We start from the raw sequence: 19,308 nt of genomic DNA on the forward strand, positions 1-19,308 counted from the left end.
ATGTTTATTCAAGACATTCGAGCAACGCCACGGTCATCATCTCTGGACTGTCCCTGACATAGTCTGTCCGAGCCATATAGGAACCCAACCATAGTCAAAAGGAGCATGCGTTATGCAAGTTTCCAACTTTCCCATGTTCACAATTTCCCTAATGGACCCTTGAGTATTAGTGTCCTGTAAAAGAAAACAGGGAGTCTTTTAAAAATATGTTTTTTTTGCTTATTTGGCCATGTAAAAAGTGCAGCAGAAGGCAGAAAACCTTGATTCAGTTAGTAACGTATGCATTAAATAAAACTGGGGTTGGAAAAAGAGTCAGAGCCATTCTCGTGTTTACCCATAGTTTTTCTTTATTTGGCTGCTAAATATAGGGGGGCATTCGTATTGCTGTCATCTTAATAGAAGGCATGAAAGGCTTGAAGCGTGTGTAAGAAGCTGTGGGTAACTCTCTCAGTGCTGGGTTTAGTAGTGTACTGTGATACTATATATCTGCAGCAAACTTTTTTTTTTTTAGTTCCTCTGCTGTGCTGCAGTTCATAAAGGGAGCACTCATTCTGACAAAAATCAAAGTTAAATCTCGCAAGTGGTTAGCGCCGGCATCCTAAAAAAAACTTCACCAGCCTGCATTTTCTCTTTGACTCCAACTTCATTGCTGCAAAATAAGAAAAAAAAATGAATAGATGAGCAGAGATGAATACAATCAGAAAACAAACATCTGAAAAATTTACATGAATATTTGGAGATGCACCTCATGTAAAAATGGTTTTTAGTAGGAGAATTTTTGTTTTTGTTCTTTCAATAGCTGCTTTCTGGTTATGAATAATGGCATAATAAAGACATGCAGCTCTATATTCACATCAGACTCCAGTCTCTGGAGAACTCAGCAGAGACATCTAGCCAAGATGTCCTACCAAGGGTCATGGTGGCTCTGATGGGATGGTGTAGTCTTAAGGGCTAGTACTGCCATCTCTTACCCATAACCTCTCACCCTTCAATTACTGGGCTGTTGCCCTACCTTTCCTGTAGCCCGGACTCATTGACTGCATCAATCTCTAAATCGTAATATTTAAAACAAGGAGGCAAGGTGGATAGAGATTGCATCTCAGCTCTCGGGACAGGGAAGGTTATGAAACATAGAGACAGCAAAGTGCCTATTGTTTTCCCACCCCCTGTACTAGGGAGCAAACTCAGGGTCCTGTGTTTGCTATTTGAGCCACTTCTCCATCCTTTTTTTCTTTATATATTTCCTTTCTTGGCTTAATAATGCTTCTATGTGATTCGATAGTTTTTTTATTCATTGAATCTTTGTGTGTTCCTACTTGATAGGGTTAGACTGTCTGGAACAGATAAGATATACGCAACCAAGTGAATACAGGCATTTGCAGCTCTGAAGTCAGGGCATACAAAAGAAAGCATTAGGGATGAGACAAGAAGGAAGTTTATTTCCAGAACATTAGTCTGATAGAACACTGTGATAGTTGACAGCAATGGAGGAAATGACCAGAACTCTCTATTTCCAGGTGCCAACTCATGTCTGACAATGGAGCATATTCAAATGGCCAGCAGAGAAGTAAGGACATCAGTTGTGTCCCCAAAGTCACCTCTCTCTGATTCACATTGGGCCAGATCATGGGGTGAAGAAGCAGTGGTCTGAAACCTGTGACTTGGAGCTGTCCACGGTTTAAGTACATGGAGGGCAGAAAGGAAACCTAGTAAGGGATGGAGAAGCAGCTAAGCACCATTGTGAAACATGGAATATGCTCTGTATCATTTAGGGGAAATTGCATTTATTAGATTTGAAGAAGGTGGAAAAAGAACACTAAGACTAGCGGTAGCTCCGTTAGTGCATAGAGCACTAGTTCTGGCCCTAAATGACCATCAGTCATGAATTAAATGAGTCATAGCTTTCACCATCTGGGACATATGGGTTTAGAACTAATAAAGGGGGGAAATGACTAAATTGTATCACCTCCTTTATTTTCTGCCAAATAAAAATACTATTAAATTGATTTTATTCAAAGTACCAACATACAGCAGTTAATATTGCAAGGGATTTAGAGAAGTCATCACTGGGCTAACAATAATTAAGTACCAACATACAGCAGTTAATATTGCAAGGGATTTAGAGAAGTCACCACTGGGCTAACAATAATTAAGTGCTATACATTTTATATGCTAAGCATTACATGAATGAAATTAAGCATTACATGAATTTGGATTTTCATCAAAAGCCTTTTTACCCATTTTACAGAGAATGAAATTAATGCTCACGAAGGTTAAATATCATACCCAAGGCCACAGTACTTCAAATAAGCATTAATTTATTCAGTGTTTTTTATTTGTTTTTATTCTTTGCAGTCATGAGTTAGTTTTTTTTAGTCATATCAAAGCGTACATTGAGTCTGGCTTGTGAGATGGTAAACTCTGTCATCACAAGGGTTCAAACAAAAACACATATATGCCACATTAAATAAAATACTGGATGAAATGTCCTCAGAGTTCTATTTCGAATATAATATTTTATGACTAAGTGATTAATTAAGTCAGGTTGAAGCTGAAAAGGCAATTCATCTTCTGCCACCAGGCTGACAAACTCAGCACTGTTTCTTGGTGCTTCCTGAACCAAAGGGCAGATCACAGCAGTTTGTTGTCAATTCAGCTGCTCATTGGAAGTGATCTTTTATGCTATGACTCGCAGAGCCATCATTTTAGACATCTTACAATGTCCTCAAGTCCCTTTGCCAATCCCAATATAAAGTTAAATAACTTGAGAGAAACAAAGATAAACCCTTAACCAAGCTGAAGATCATTAAATCAATCAACAAAGAAATCCTCATCTTCAGACTAACATTCTGGCAATTGAGCCTCAGTATTTTATTGCCAACTGAATGACACACTTATTTGGGTTTTAAGAAACTATGAGTAAGAGAGAACTTAAGACACCTTGAAAACCATAAAAGCGAGTGTCTCTTTGAAGACAGTCAAATTCCAACTCTGGTTAATAAATGAATGTAGTCTTGTAAAACTTTAAGACAATATTGCAGAAAGCATTTTTTAAAAGAATGTGCTGTGTAAATTGGTTTTTTATTTCCTTTTCATGCAAAACCAAATACTCATGCTTTCTCCTGCCAAATGAAAGCAATGTGATCTCTGAAAGTGTTCTTGCAACCAGACTTCAACAAATCCAGAACCAAAAGCCACTTCGAGGAAATGTGTGCATATCCTTATTAAATGCTATGTTTTCTTTATTCTGATAGAGTTTAAGTGTATTTTGCACTGGTAAGTAACTATTAACTTGGGTGTAAAAACATAAGACATGGCATTTAAATTTATTATACATAAACCAGAAGCTAGGAGAAGTTCAGTAACTAGGGTCCTATAATGTAGCATGGTGGAGAATGCAGGTGTAATGGATTACAGTGAGCACAATATTGAATCTGGGGTCCCAAACACCTGATATCTGGATCTCAGCTCCAAATAGTTTATTAGTCCTCACCTTATTAACTTTATTTGTTGCTCTTGAGAAAATTGGAAATCATCTCCCCAAGCCACCACACGAAGGAGTTATGAATTCTTTTAGTACCTGATGCCTGCTCAGCAATCTGACTTAATACAATAGAAAATTTAATTTTATTGAGATGACTTTGGAAGACAGACTCCCTCAAATTCTAAAATCTTATGCTAGAGTCTACTGAGTTCCTAGAAGACAAAAATAAATAGGACCTATTTCTTCTTATTGGCTGGTTGAGAGTCATACTTTCTCAGATTTCACTTCTAGGACATGTCAACCAAGTTCACAGACAAATGGAAATTTACAATATGAGCTTCTTTCTCCCTGTTGAAATAAGGGAAGAGATTTCTCTCCCTCCTCTTTTTCTTAAAACATTTACTTCAGAAAACTTGTCAGCACAAATGCTTTCTCCTCTCCTTGAAGTGTTTATAAGTCCTTTTAAAAACTAGATGGGGCTATTGTGAGACCCAGGAAAGTCTTTCCCAAGGACTTAAGAACCATATTTGAATGTAAATATTCAAGGAACATAACATCCCTCTCTTCTAGTTCTCAGGGAGGATATGACCCTAACCTCAGCTGGTGCCCTGTGCTAAGTTGTAAAACCACCTCCTGCCCTAATGATATGTTACTTTTTTCTTTTGTGTAAAATGAGACAGACACAGGTGGTTACCCCACTTATCAGGTGAAAAGTTAGGATGAACTAGTTGTTAAGTGGTACATCATTTCCTCTTGCTTGAGGTTGAATTGGTTTGTTATTCTATCTTGAGAACATGTATATAACAAATTGCATATGTTTGACTTTGTGAAGGGTCTCCCTAAGTTTGCAATTTCCTAGTGGATTGCCTATGATGCAAATTGCATCTGATTTAATGTTTATTCAATAATAAAATGTTTTCTTTGTCTATTTGCTGTGGAAGAGGGCATCTGGGTTCACAGAAACACTCTTCTTTCTTTCTTTTTTAAAAATTGTATTTCCTGAACACACACTAGGACCTTATGCTAGAAAGTGACAGGAAAGTCATTTTGATGGGTCCATGCAAGGCTGGGAATAGGAATATTCTTCCAGATGCCTGGCAAAGGAGCTCTCCATTCAGGTTCCTGTGTTAGGTGCCTTTGGTTTTGAGAGACAAACTCCCCACCAACCACCCCAGCCAGTTGTTTATCAAAGTATATGGATCTTCTTTTAATAAACAGGTGATAATCAAGATTACAAACTTTTGACTGAGATTAGAACCCTCAGCCATCCAAGATTTATCAAAGCTTGATTTTGAGAAATAACATTTTGGGCAATTGCCTGAAAAGAATAGATCAGGCCTATTCCTCTTGATCATTTCATCTTTATTCTTGAATCAAGCTAGAAATAAGAGTGACTTCTATGAAGAAGTCACTTAAATTTTCCTTTCTATGTTCTTATCTGGAGAATAAAGACAGAGGAATGAGGTGCTTATCGTATAAAATCAGTATCTTAAATATTAACAAAGTCTGAAGTTCAAAATAGAATGAACACAAAAAGTTCATATATCACAAAGTAGTAAATCAGTCATAGTCACGTTGCTATCAGAATTGTAACCTTGAGAAACCTCAAATGTTTACCAAAATCTGAAAAGAGAAGGAATAGGACAGCAGGAGAAAGTGTGGGAGGTGGCTCACTGGGAAGCAAGCACGAGACCCTTGGTTTGATTTTCAGCACACAGCCCCCACCACCCAAAATCATTATAAAAGCAGGAGAATTTGCCTAGACTCTGCTTTCTGTGCAGATAGTGAATAATTACCTCTCAAGTTGTGTTAACAACAAGTGAGTCTGAAAGGTCAGAATCAAATGCATCTAACCCTGTTTTGGAAATCAGTTAGCCCTCAAGTTGAAACTGAAATAGTCCTGGGGCCTTTAGGAACCAGGTGCTGGAAAGAGTGCAGGTGTGTTCTTATCTCACTTTCCAATATGAATTTCACAATTACTCCTCTAGAAAGAGAAGTGAGTTCTAGAGTGTGCTGAATTCACAAGACAGGATAAATACAACCAGAAGTAATTGTTGCTATTAGAATGCAATTTTGTTCTAAGTAACTTCACTCAGACATCACTAGTCTTAGGCAAGGAGTAGTCTCTTCCCACATGGTATTAATTATTCATTTATTTGGAGACTACTTACTGCATTGGTGTAAACAGTGGCAATCTATGAAAGTGACCTTCCTTAAATATTATTCAGTCAGCTGACACAACAGTCAATTGATCACTTGGAGGGGACTCATCTGTTTATAGGAGGATCCACCAATGGACAAGTATCTTTCATTCATGTGTTATATAAGCTATAAATAAAACATTGTCTGGAATGCTCTGAGCACCCAGACTCAGCTTGTACCAAGTGCTGTCCCGAGTCCCAGCCTATGCAGTCTCCAAACCTTGTGTGGGATGTCAAGGAAAACAGAAAGTATTAGATTTTACTAAGGAAATTACAGTGACTCTCAACACAAAATGGGTCTCTCAAAATTCTCTCTCACAAGTTAAAAGACATGTTATAGCTTCATACCACCGAGCAGGAATATGTAACCCAAATTTTAGTAACTGAAAACATTCACTGAGACAATTTTTTATAATAATCCTTTGCTTTTACTTTCTTTTGTTTATTTGTTTTAAAAAATAAATCATTGATTTGGTTGACCACCCTAGGCTGCCAGTGAAGGGCTGTACCCTAAAGTGATGTACACTTGAATCACCTGGGGAGAAGTTAGAACATGTTAGAACCTTTCCCACCACCAGAGCTCCTCCATTCAATGTGTCTGGAGTGGAGCCCTGCTACTGCTGCTTTGTAAAAGTCACTCCAGGTAATTTTGATGTTCAGCCAAAGTTGATAAGGCCTGAGCCAGATGGTAAGTACAACTGTTCCTTTGAGTTAGCTCCCTTAAAATGAATTTATAAATCCTGTGAGACAGGCACCCTGGTTCATGCCTATAATCCCAGTTACTCAGGTCATGGAGATAGGGAAGACAGAGTTTCAAAGCCAGCCCTGCCCCCGCTCCCCACCGCCCAAAAAAGTGAGTGTGGAGGAAGTCACCTGTCATTCCAGCTATGCAGGTGACATAGGTAAGAGCATTGTGTCCTAGGCCAGCCCTGGGCAAAAACATTAAGGCCCTACCTGAAAAATAATTAAAGCAAAAAAGAGCTGGGGACATGGTTCTAGTGGAAAAGCACCTGCCTACCCTAAGTTCAAAACCAAACACCACCAAAGGCAAAAGGAAAGAAAAGAAATGGCATTCCGATTGTAAGTAAAGCAAACCACTATCTTTAGGAAATGAAAGAAAAGCCAAAAAGGGAATTCTGAGGTTCAATCAAGGCTTCTATAATTCTTCATTTGCACAGGGTACATAACTAGAATGGTTTAATCTTTCAGGCTGTGTGATTATAAGACCAGAATTGATTTACAAAAACAGACATTTTTCTCAGTGATGTTTTGTAGGTAGATAAATAACGGAGAAAGGGGTTGGAGAAAATTTTGGGTCAATATTACAGTTGGACCACATATCATAAGGAGTTGTAAGAAGTTGTTAAATTGCTCCCCAGATGTGCCAATGTTCTGGGAATAAAATAAAGCACATTAGAAGCAGAAAATGGCCTTTTGCTTTGTTTTTGTTTCTTTTAGAACAGTTTCTCTGTCACACAATTGTTATGATTTAGCTTTTTCACGACCTCTTGCAGATATTCAATACCTAAATCATTTTTTAAAAATCTTTTCCACTTTCTTAATTTTAAATTTTGTTTACAGGGTTGTGATAATTGATATAAAACTAACTTAAACGCTACATCTACCTTATTCTCTTTGGGAACACAAAATCTTTCATGTTACCTACCATTCAGTAGTACCGAATTCAGCATTTGTTATCTGAAATGGATGCTTTTGTTATTTAAATAGCCAAGTAGTTTCCCCTTATCATGGAGAAACTCTGTCACAATGTAGATGTAGCCCATGTGAACTAGAGGCAAAATTACTGGGTTTTAAATAAAGAAAACATTTTTATATTCATCTGAAAAGTAAAAAATTTATTTAACAGTTCTCCTATTTTTGTGTATATGTTTGTCTTATTTGTGTTTTTGTACAACTTACCATCATTACAGTGAAAGAGCTAACACATTTGACAAAGGGTTAATATCTTTGCCATGTAAAGGGAGCTTGCTACTCCCTTGCTACCTTACAGAAGACATATATATAGCATAATGCAAAACAAAATAGATAAAAATAAAGACAAAAATGTGGAATTTTTAAAATGTAAATTAATATAAAAATAACTTCCCTTTTAAATTGTCAAATATTTTTAAATATGATGTTAAAAGGCAGAAAGACCCAGATAGCACAGATAGATATTTGGATAGAGAAAGTTAGATAAAAATCTTCATCTAAATTAAGGTCTTGAGCTGGTGGAATGACTCTCCTGTTAGAGCACCTGCTTTGCAAGCACAAGGCCCTGAGTTCAAATCCCAATACTGGAAACAAAAACCTAAATAAAACAAAATAAGGTCTTTAACTTAGATACTGGATGAGGTATAGCAGAGTGCTTTAGTGCACAAACTCCAGGCAGTAGGTCTGGATTCAATTCCCCATTGAGCAAACATACACTTCCCAGTTATTTGGCTTTAGGCAATACACTGATTCCCCTCAGTCTGAGTTTCCTCAACTGTAAAACTGTCATGATAAAAGTACTTAATTTAGAACATTTTGTGAAGATCACAGTGAAGTGTATCACATTCTAACATATAGTAAATTCTCAGTAAATTGCTGCTTCCATTGGGAAGCAGCAAAAACAAACAGAAGTGAGCAGACACTTCTAAACAGCACAGTGGGCCAGGTAGCCATAATTCTTTCTTTAAAAAAAATCTGATTTTTGTTAACATGAAAAAAGTAAGACTGGCTTATTTCTACAACAGATACAACATGGAAATAGGTAAGCAGATCTCCAGCAGTAGCTTAACATTTACCTCTTTAGAATCAAGAGTTTCGTGTTCGGGAATAGCCACCATTGGATGACTCAGCTTCACCGAAAAGATGCCCAGGATATGATCAGGAGTGGACGTGAGGAAAGATACATGTTTAAATTTCATTTAAATAGATAGATAATGACATAAGTACATCATAGCAGAAAATAATATGTTCTACCAAGCATAAATATTAAGATTTAATTGCCATTTAAAAACGTGGAAGACATTTTGGTAGATGGCCAGTACTTTGAGCACAGGTTCATATCTCATTTGTTTTTGTGTTACATGCAAACTCTAACTGGGTTAGAGCATTATATAATATAGAGTATCATTAACTATTTATTGAAAATGGTTAAAAACAGACTGCCAGATTTCACAGATAGGAAACAAAGTTAAATTTATGTTTCAACCCTCACATTACTTCTAATAAGAAAGCTCAAAAGAAAAAGCAACAAATTATGCTGAGACCCACAAAAATGTAGCTACATCTTCTGATAGTACATATTTACCATGAATGTAAAATACTGTGCATTACTGTGCGTAATAATCATCTTGATACCCAGGGATTTCACAAACAATGCAGTTTCTCCAGATGAAATTATTATAATGTAATTTATAACATAATGACACTCTGACAGAATGGAGCTTATTTTCTTATGTTGGAATTTTTATTATTGCATAGGTCTTCTGAACACTACACAGACACTTAAACCTATTAAAGTAGCAGAAAGTCATCAACATGTAAGAGAGAGATAGACACAAAGAAAGGAGGAGCAATAATTTGCAATGACATCTATTTATCCCTTTTTGGTTTCCTCCATCTCTCCTTGTCCCAACTTTAGGGTAATCACAATATATTGGTTGCCAGTAACATTCCTTATTTCTACTATTCCTGTGGACAAATCCAGGCTATGGCAGAATCCCTTTCACTTTCAACAGGGTCTTACTTTGAGCAATAAACCAAAGGGACAGTGACTTGCTCCAGATTCTTCAGAGCAAGTTCAATGAAGCCAACAACTGAGATTTGACCTGGGGAGGACTCCAACCCTGGCTGCTGGGAAGGCCAAAGAGGTCCCTGCCTGATATCTCCACTGTTCCACCAGACTTTCAGGAATGGAGCCTGCTTTTATTTAAAGTTGCACTTCACTGAATCCCATCCTTTACACTCTGTTCCCAAATATGAAATCCTCTGTGTCTCATGGCATCAGAACTTCTGGTTGTCCAACACCATTGCTTTAAATAGACCTTTGCCTAAAATAGAAGCAGAGTCAAACAGAGATCTAAACAGCACTCCACAATCAGCTGAAAACACCTGCTTTCTCCTGTTCATCACAGTGTCTGAGATCCTCTGCAGAGCTGAGGAGCAGACACTATGTACTTCATCCTTAAACACAAGCAATTGGTCCTGGACACAACAATCTCTGAAACACCTGGTCTAAGTGATGCAGTATTTATATGAAACATCAGGTTTTGTACCATATTTAATTTTCATTCTTTCTAGTCTTTTAATACATACAAAGAGAATTATCTGGAGAATTTTAAATATTGGTAATATACCCACTAATAATTAACTGCAATTGAAAAAGCAATCAAGTCATTACATAATAGCTACTTTACACTCCATTTCTTCTTTCCCATGTAAGTATTCATTCATTTAAGTGCATTTCATTGTCATCCTGAATTTCAAAAACTATGTGTTGATTATCCCATCAACAAAGGGAATAAAAACTGACTGATCTTAAATAATTATTATTCCCCAAATTATTCATATTTGGCTTTGGAAGGTTTCCTTCAATTTGCAATCTTTTAACACAGGAGATTTGTCTTACCATTGTCCTTCAGCTGAGTGAAATGCATCCTTAATGTCTTGTGAACTTTCTGAGTGTAGTCATAATACTTTATTATGTACTCACATAATAAATTATTTGTATGCATTTGTTCATTTAGTTTCTTTTTGTTGTTCTTGTTGTCAATTTTTGTTTTATTTTTTGAGGCAAGGTATTGTTATGTAGCCCAAGGTAGCCTGGAACTCACTAGGAAGCCCAGGCTGTCCTTGAACTTGTGATCTTCCTGCTTCAGGCTGCTGAGTGCTGGAAATCCAGGCATGCCACCAGGCCTTGCTGTTCATTTAGTTTTTGCCTATGTATTAGCCAGCTTCACAGATGAGGAAACTGAAGCACTAAGAGACAGGGCATTTATTAAAGGTCCAGAAATAGTAAGTGGGGAGTCATGACTCTGGTGACAGTTTCCAGAGACTGTGCTTCCAAGGGAATGTGGCTTGGTTCTATGCCCCTGGGAAGAGATACAGGAGAAGGAAGTGAGGTGTGCCATTTACTAAAGGGAAGAGCCTCATAGTAAAGCCAAAAGTGACCCATTGAGACAGTGGCTGGTGTAGCTGTGAGAGGCCACAAAGGAGACATGACACAATGCAGCTTGCATATCGACAGAATCAGAGGCTTAAACCCTTCAACTGGGAGAGTCACTGGGCATAGGACATATCTTCACTTTGAAAAAGTCACTGAGAGAGATGTACAAAATATTGATGGGGAATTGGAAGATATTTAAGTAATCTGTAATTGAGAGAGAGAGGGAAAGAATGAAGGAAAGAAGGAAGGAAGAAATGAAGGAAGGAAAGAAAGAAGGAAAGAGGGGAAGGAGAGAGGTAAGAATGGGCAAAAATGTTAAATGAAAATACTGCCTAAGGGAATAAAGTCATGTTTTTCTGAGTGTGTCTTGCCCTCCTACTTTCTAGGATGAGCAAAAAACAGCAAACAGATGTGTGGATTAGGGAAGAAAAACTGGGAACATTGAAAGAAATAATGTTGACTGCTGAAATCTCTGCTAAACATACATTTTGTAATGCATGGGAATAAAGATGTCAAATGGGGAGGGCAATAAAGCATGGCATAAAAATCCTATCACAGTCAGAATTGTAACAACAAAACAAAAATGTAAGTTGTACATAAGTGGATGACTTGCTACCAGAGAGTAGGTGGATACTGGAGCACAGAGGGTCTTCCAAGGCTATTTATTTGGTGAGTATTCTGGAAAACAAATTACTATTATCCCACAAAGAAAAAAATAACTGAAAAGTTACTAATTTATCATCAGAACACTGTTCAACACAGGATAAATGAAATGCAAAGGTAGATAAAATAAGACAAACACACTTTCATCTTGGATCCAGTCCTACCTACAGTATAACAGATTAACTAGACCTTTGCCCACTCATCCCTGCTACATAATCAAATTATGTTTCAAAAACAAACCTTCAGTTGGTTTTTATGACACTCTTGAGCACAGCTGCCACTAAATTAACACAAAGCCTTGTGAAGTGTTGGTTACACTGTGGGGTTTCTCACAAACACTCTGCTTCTCTAAGGGTAATATGATCTTCCATGACAAAGACCGCTAAAGAAACAAAATTCCCTCAAGCCAGATGGAGAGATGAGAATCCAACTCAAAAATATATAAAAATACGAAGCAGTCACATGTAACCTACATGAGAAGTAGAATTAAAGCTCTCGTGCTCATGAAACACGTCTTGTTTGAAGAAGATGTTGCTTTTCTTGAATGACAGAAATTCCAAAGTGTTGCAGGAAATTTTAACATTTTAAAATTATCAAAGGAACTCAGTCCCTTCAGAATTTACTTGTTTGGAATTCCTTTATTTTGTTTAGTCAGTCACATCCTCTTGTAAACTTCCTCCACACCGTTTGTCTGTTGTAATCTGCACCTTCTACTCCTGTCTCTATGCATAGAGCTTAGAACTACTCAAGTTAAAGTATGACCTTCTTAAGAATACCTCTCACATGCAGATGTGAAAAATTATTACAGCAATACCTACAGAAAACATTGCCTGTTTTGCACGTAACTTGTTGTTGTGATGTAAGCCACTGGAAATCCTGAATTGTGCTATCCATCTTTAGGTATTCTGTACCCAACATGGGCCCCCATGAAGAGATACTATTTGAATAGTGAGTGAACAAATCAGTGAAAGAAAGAGTGAATGTGATGGTTAGAGGAAAGAAACTGGGCTTTCTGACTGACTGCCAAAATTAAAGAATTCTTTTTGTGTGTGTGATGACCACTGGGGTTTGAACTCAGGGCCTTGTGCCTACAGGTGCTCTACCACTTCAGCTATGCCCCCAGCCATTTAGTTATGTTTTCAGATAGGATCTTGCATCTTTTGCCCAAGCCCAAGCCATACTGAATCCCCCTATTTACACCTATCCCATAATAGGATAACAGCACTGGCATGCCCGTTTATTGATAAAGATGGGTCTTGCTTACTTTTTTGTCTGAGCTGTCCTGAAATCACTATCTTCTCCATCTCTGTCTCTCAAATAACTAGGATTACACCATGCCCCACTAAAGAATTCTGAATTAGTGAAGAACTAGGAATTATTGACTGCATTCCTAAAGGTATCCTCATTTATATAAGACTTTGCACATTGGAAACACAAGTTGAACCATTACACAAGTGAGTTTGGGTTAATCCTCATAATTCTTTTGCTTTAAAAAGAATTATTTGTCAGTGTTTAGATCCCCAAATACTACATGCAGGCTAGTATTTCTGGTTTTTCCTGAACCATGCGAGGGTTGTGATCTTCTGGATCTGTATAGCAGCCTGCCCTGGTAGGCAAAGATGAAGCTCCCCATGTCAACACAGCCTTCAGTATTTTTTCTACAAGGAGCCCAAACATTGAGGTCCCCTATTATGATGCTTGTACATATGTACCTGGCTTGCTTCACTTATTTTGAAGATCTGCCTGGCCAAACAAAGCATTGGAGTTTTTTAGACCCTGATTTACAACATGTTACAGTACACAGGAAACACCCAGGACATCTTATAAATTTCAGATTCTAACACAGGAATGGGGGAAAGGCCTGAAATTCTGCATTGCTAAAAGGCTCTTGGGCTGGGTAGTGAAGCCATAGCCAATGTCCCTGTATGAACAAATGGAACTAATATGCCTCAAACATTTACCTGTTCACACTTACAATTGACCATATTCAAAATGTCCTAATCAGTTGAGTTGTATCACAGTTGTATAATTAAAATTTACCACAGATCTTACTTTGTTTGATGTCAGGGACATAGACCTGAGTTTGAAGACTACAGTCTAGTGGGAGAGACAAAACTAACTATCTAGTCAGGAGTACATAAATTCAAACAGAATAATGTACTAGGAAATGAAAGTACTGAGTGTGATGAGGACTCATTACAGATAAATCTGACCCAGTCTAGAAAGACAAAGGAAAAACTTCCCAAGCACTGTAAATTCAAAAGATAAATTACCCAATAAGCATAAGAAATATGAGGAGAGCAAATAGAGTTAGTTGCTACAAAGAGATTATATTTAGTCTGATTGGAAGACAGATAATTCAGAGTCAATGCCCACCATGAATGGGAAAGGGGATGTCAGAGATGGAGATCTCAGAATCACTGTGCAGGTATTTGCATGCAGCAAACACACTCTAGATTCAAAAGAGTAAGCTCTTGAAAATGCTTGCTAAATGAATGAATACTGGCAAATATGCGTCAGTTTCATTTCCCAAGGAGACTGCAAGCTTCTTGATGATAGGGCTCACTTCGTCCCAGCAGTTATGCACCAAACATGACTTGATTTTAGTGCTCGTGATTGCATGCCTGGGAACAAAGCACAGGTAAGTGCTCTGAATCTTTCTTTATTGAGGCAGTTCAGGGAAAAGGTGGCTTCAGTGACAGTCAGAAATATGTTACTCTTATCAATAAGAGGATTGGCTATATGTCCTAAAGATTCAATTTGCATTAGCTAAATCATGTTAAGTGAAGTAAGCCAAGTTCAGAAAAACAAAGGTCATATATTTTCTCTCATATGTAGAGACAGATCCAAGTACAAATACAAGTATTATTATATTATCATATATATGAGATATCTATCTATCTATCTATCTATCTATCTATCTATCTATCTATATCACGTTTCCAGTAGTGTGGCAGTTAGAGGAGACTAGGTGAGGAGGAAGGAGGGAAAGAAATAATGACAGTATGCATAATATTGAATACATCTCATCTGTATAGGAACAATGAAACCCTGAAAACTGTTAAACTATTGCTCAACAGGGTTAGGAGGAAAAGGATAGGGAAGAGTAATAGAGGGGTTAAGGGTAAGGCTAATTAAAGTACAATATATTTACAAGTAAAATACCGAGGAAAAACCCCACTGAAAAATGAGTAGACATTTAAACAACGAAGGATAGGAATGTGAAATAGCTCATGTTTAAAGGAGGGTAATAGCAAGAGGGAGAGGGTAAATGAAGAGATAAAGGAGGGTGAATATGGTTGAAGCATCTTCTACACCTGTGAATATGAACACTGAAACCTGTCCAAGTCATTTTAAGAAGGGAAAAGGGGAAGAGGGAGAATAATGAGATGATGGACCAAACCAGGGTACATTGTACACATATATAGAAATGTTACAGCAAAACACCCAGTACAACTATTATATACTAATAAAAATGTTTATAAAAAGATATTATAGGAGAACATTGGCACATAAATATGTGGGTATAAATAGATGTTATAGGAAAAAGATATTATAGGAAAACTACTTGTTTTTAGAATTTTAACATATAGAATCTATTTTTGATGATGCTCAAAAATTTACAATTTGTTTATTCCTCTACATCTCTATGTGATTCAGAAAAATCACTTTGTATTTAGGCTGCAGATTCCTTATCTTTAAAATCTGGGGTCTAAGGGAAGTTTTAGGGTGGAGAAGAAAGGGTAATAGGGTGAATATGATCAAGATATGTTAAATGCATGTACGGAAATGTCATGATGATATAACCCATTACTTTGTACGGTGCATATGTGCTAATAAAAAACTGTACTCAAATTGACATGTTCCAGTTCCTCTTCTATTTGGCTAATTCATTGGTTATATTATCCTTAAGCAAAAAACTATTGGTTGATAAATGATGCTTTTTCAGAATGAAGGATCTTTCCTTTGAAATGTCCTGCTCTGAGCCATAGCTAAGGTAGAAGTTATGCCCATAGCAGTCGTAAAATGAGCTCCCCAGAGAATATAACCTTGGATTCTTAATATCAGTTCTTGCTTCTGCCATTTGTTCTTCGTATGAGCTTTTGTGAACACTATCCAGTTTCACAACCTCCTTTGTGTATCCTGAGTAGCATCACGCGCTCAGTTGACAGTACATGTGAAGTGACCCACATCAGTTGGCACTGCTGACTACTGATCACTTGTCTTCATAGTGGAGTCTAAATTCTATGAATATCAATTAGAAAGCAAGTTTTCTGCTCTGATTTTTAGAATAGATCTTCTGATAAATAACAAAAACTTGGTCTTTCTTCTTCCATTCTATGAGGTAAGATATAGAACCCGCTAGAATTCCTTAGGACCTGCTAGACAACTTTCTAAAGATATCATAATGGAATTGTTTTCCGTAGAATGATGTTCAGCCTGATTAAAAACAAATAATATCTCCTTTTGTTTACTCACATTTTTTCCCTAGAGCTATTTCTTTCTCAAATAGAAAACCACTTCTCCAAAGGATTAACTATACCACTCAGTTTATTAGTGCACAGCTCCCAAGCTGTAATGAAAATGGAGAAAAATCTGTATTCAAACACAATTTTAGGACTCAAAATAAATTAAAGAAATCGAAAGTGTTATTGACAAGGAAATATACTTCTTCTCCTTGTCTATCCTTGAAGGCCACAATTAGTTGCTTAGTACTACAGACAAAACATCATTTTCAATTGCATTCAATATCATACTAATTTAGTAAAATCATAAACCAAATATCTATTTCTTCACAAGAGATAATATTGGTAAATTGCTTTGTCTCTCTATTTTTCATCTGCTATACAATAAAAGCAATATTAGCATTTATTCAAATGTGACATAAAATACAAAACAAATGGCTCTATATTAAGATTGTCAATTTCATAAATTCTTTCAGTTTCTGACTGCTTTATTCTCATTGTCAGCCAGTCCCTCTAAATTGTGGGAAATATCTCCCAAAGCCCAGCCCTGTGTCAACAGTTGTTCACTGAGGTATCATGAGGATTTGGAGGAGTATTTAAGAGGAGAAGTAGGTAGGAACATGACAGGATCAAGCTATACCCCATCCCATTAGACCTCTATCAGACCCCAGACATCTATGCTAACAACGCACTAAAGCAGCATCATTAGGGATGTGAGGAAGTAAGGGCAGTGGTGATGGAGGAGGAGGAAGGTGTGTGAATGGCCAGCTGAGACATGATCTGAGCATCGAGTCCCTCCCTGGAGAGCTGCCTCCTACTTGGTACTCTCAGCCCCATTCCTCCACCACCACATTTGTTTACATTGTTTCAAACCATGTTTTCAAAAATAGTAAGCTCTTCCTAATGCCTTTACCATGTCCTTTACACACCTTTAAACTGTCAGCATGCCCAGTGTGTTCCTTACGCTACGTATATCGTCCTGCCAGGCTCTATAATTGGTCCTAGATTAAAGTCATTCTCAAAGAATCTGAAGGAATCTTCATTTTGGAGAATTTTTTCTTGTTTTTTGACTCCCAAGTATGCTCTTCTTAGAACCACAAACTAACAGCTACAGTAGTTCTCTATTCAAGTGTCAAACCATAAATTAGAGGTGGGTATGACTGATCACTAAAAAGCCCATAGGAATCTCCCTATGCTTCCAGCAGATTTCAGCAATTCCACAAGGTGGGATCTTCTAAAAATTAAGATAAAAATGTTCTTAATACTAACACATGGGTGTAAGATATCACTTGGAATTTTATAAACTGTTAAAATTTCATTCAAATGTGAGACCATAAAATATATTCCCCAACAAGTAAGGTCTATGTTTGCCAAGAAATAAAAAGACATACTTTAAAATTTTCTTGCACCAAGGATTTAAAGAAGAGAAATAAATACAAGAAGGTGATACAAGAAATAAGAGTAGGAAGGGTAAAAAACAATTTAAATGTATTAATGTCACAGAAACGAATAAACAGGGACAAAAATGAAATGCCATGGACAAGATAGAAATTATAACCATAACATGCCAGAAATAAAGCAAATAGAATTGGACAGTAACAATGTTTGGGAGGAAATGCAAGGGACCAAATGGACTTGTCATACTAAGAAAAGACACAGAAATTGAGGTATACAAACATGAATATGGACCCTGAATTAAGAGCAGTAATAATAGCAAAATAGAATGAATAAATTTTAAACTAGAAAATTAGAGCCACATCTCTCCAACAGCAAACTGGAAAATTTATGGAAAATGTAAAATATTATGTCAGAATTAAGATCACATAATGAGGTGATTACATATTAGCACAAATTTTCCAAGATAATAAAATTCAAATCAGAAGCAGAGGTTGTAGCATAGTGGTAGAGCATATACTTGGTTAGCATGTCTTAGGTTCAATCCCCAGAACCCCCCAAAATAACAAAAGTCATAGGAAGCTGAAAATCAAAGGAAGGAAATCATTCTCCAAAATGCATCAAAGTAAAACCGGAATAGTGGTTGCATTATCCTAAAAATGGAATTCAAGCCTAGCAAATGTGAGGCCAGGTTCAAACCCCAGTATCAGAAAGAGGAGGAGGAGGAGGAGGAGAAATAAAGAGGGAAGAGAAGGGGAGGAGGGAAGGAGAAAGAAGAAGAATTATTAATATGTTAAGAGGGACTAAAATTAGATGAGGATTTTAAAAAGACAGAGCATACTGGTAAAAACTGAACAAGAAGATATGATCATTCTTAAAACATATTCTTAAAACATATTCTTAAAATTACAGCTTCTAAATATTTATATTTTTCTATCTTTGATTTCCAATGTTTTGAGGGCAGAGGGGCCTTACACTTTATTTGAATGTACTCATAGAGATAAGAAGGTGTGACTGTCCAATGAGTGCCAAATAAATGTTCTATAAATCTAAAGACCCAGCCCCACAAGTGGCTTTCTTCCCTGTAAACATTTCTATTTGATTCACAGAACATATGGACCACAGGTTTATAAGAAATCAAAATGGATTTCATTATTTGATAACTATAGATAAAATATCTGAACCAAGCTTTCATAGTCACGTATGTGTAAACATCAACTAATTTAGCAACCTAAAGGAATGCTATGTTCACATTTTAGTGAAGGGGATAAAATGGTGTTCACATTAAGCAAGATAAAGCAACAAGGAAAAAGTTCAAAATGAGAGACTCCTTGACTGTGCCAATAAATAATATGGTAAAACTGTCTCCCCCCATCCCTGAGGTAAGTAAAAGAATAGCAGAGTGAAAATAGTAAGACAAACAAAGAAATTAAACTACATTAAACTGATGTTTTGGTCAATCAAGAACTCAGTAATGGCACTTTCATGCGGTTCAAACAAATATGGGGAATTAAAAAATAAGTAATAGCATTGCAAGCAGGTTAGATAGGCCACTGCGCTCAAAAGTAAACAAAAGCTACATATTTCAGAAACGCAGTTTGCAAAGATAAAATGCCTTCGTTACAGTTTTCATTGTATTTCAGGGCTAAGAATTCATAGCTGGCAGCTGCCTCTTTCTAAAGAGCATCTGCCCAGCTTAGAAACGTGTCCTAACTTCGCACACTACTGCCACAACCAAGGACTGACTGACAAGGGGGTGGCTAGCGCCTTTGCCTAGGGGGTAAGACAAGTTTGTCTTCTATGCTTGAGAGCCTGCTCCCTGTAAATTAGGCCCAGTCTTGTCTTCACCTGAAACCACATGTGCTCCTCTCTGCCCTTCTCAATTAGGAGTCACTCTCTCCCTGACAGGATATTTCTGCTTCTGAAGAACCTGATCTAAGATAA

The 19,308-nt window shown here is 37.0% G+C and overlaps 1 protein-coding gene across 23 annotated transcripts in view; it reads right to left on the minus strand.

The window, feature by feature from the left end:
• Positions 1-321: 321 nt before the first annotated feature.
• Mlip (muscular LMNA interacting protein) overlaps positions 322-19,308 on the minus strand; it is a 234,113-nt gene continuing 215,126 nt past the window's right edge. For 21 of the 23 annotated variants that reach the window (XM_074081905.1, XM_074081903.1, XM_074081902.1 and 18 more), the window contains 2 exons: positions 8,475-8,528; positions 322-649 (listed from right to left, as the gene is read on the minus strand). In XM_074081905.1, coding sequence (XP_073938006.1) covers positions 644-649; positions 8,475-8,528 — 60 coding nt within the window. In that variant the 3' untranslated portion in view covers positions 322-643. The remainder of the gene's footprint in view (positions 650-8,474; positions 8,529-19,308) is intronic. The other 2 variants (XM_074081916.1, XM_074081895.1) reach the window with 2 other exon arrangements.

Source organism: Castor canadensis, chromosome 8 (assembly GCF_047511655.1).
Source record: "Castor canadensis chromosome 8, mCasCan1.hap1v2, whole genome shotgun sequence".
Taxonomy (NCBI): Eukaryota; Metazoa; Chordata; class Mammalia; order Rodentia; family Castoridae; genus Castor; species Castor canadensis.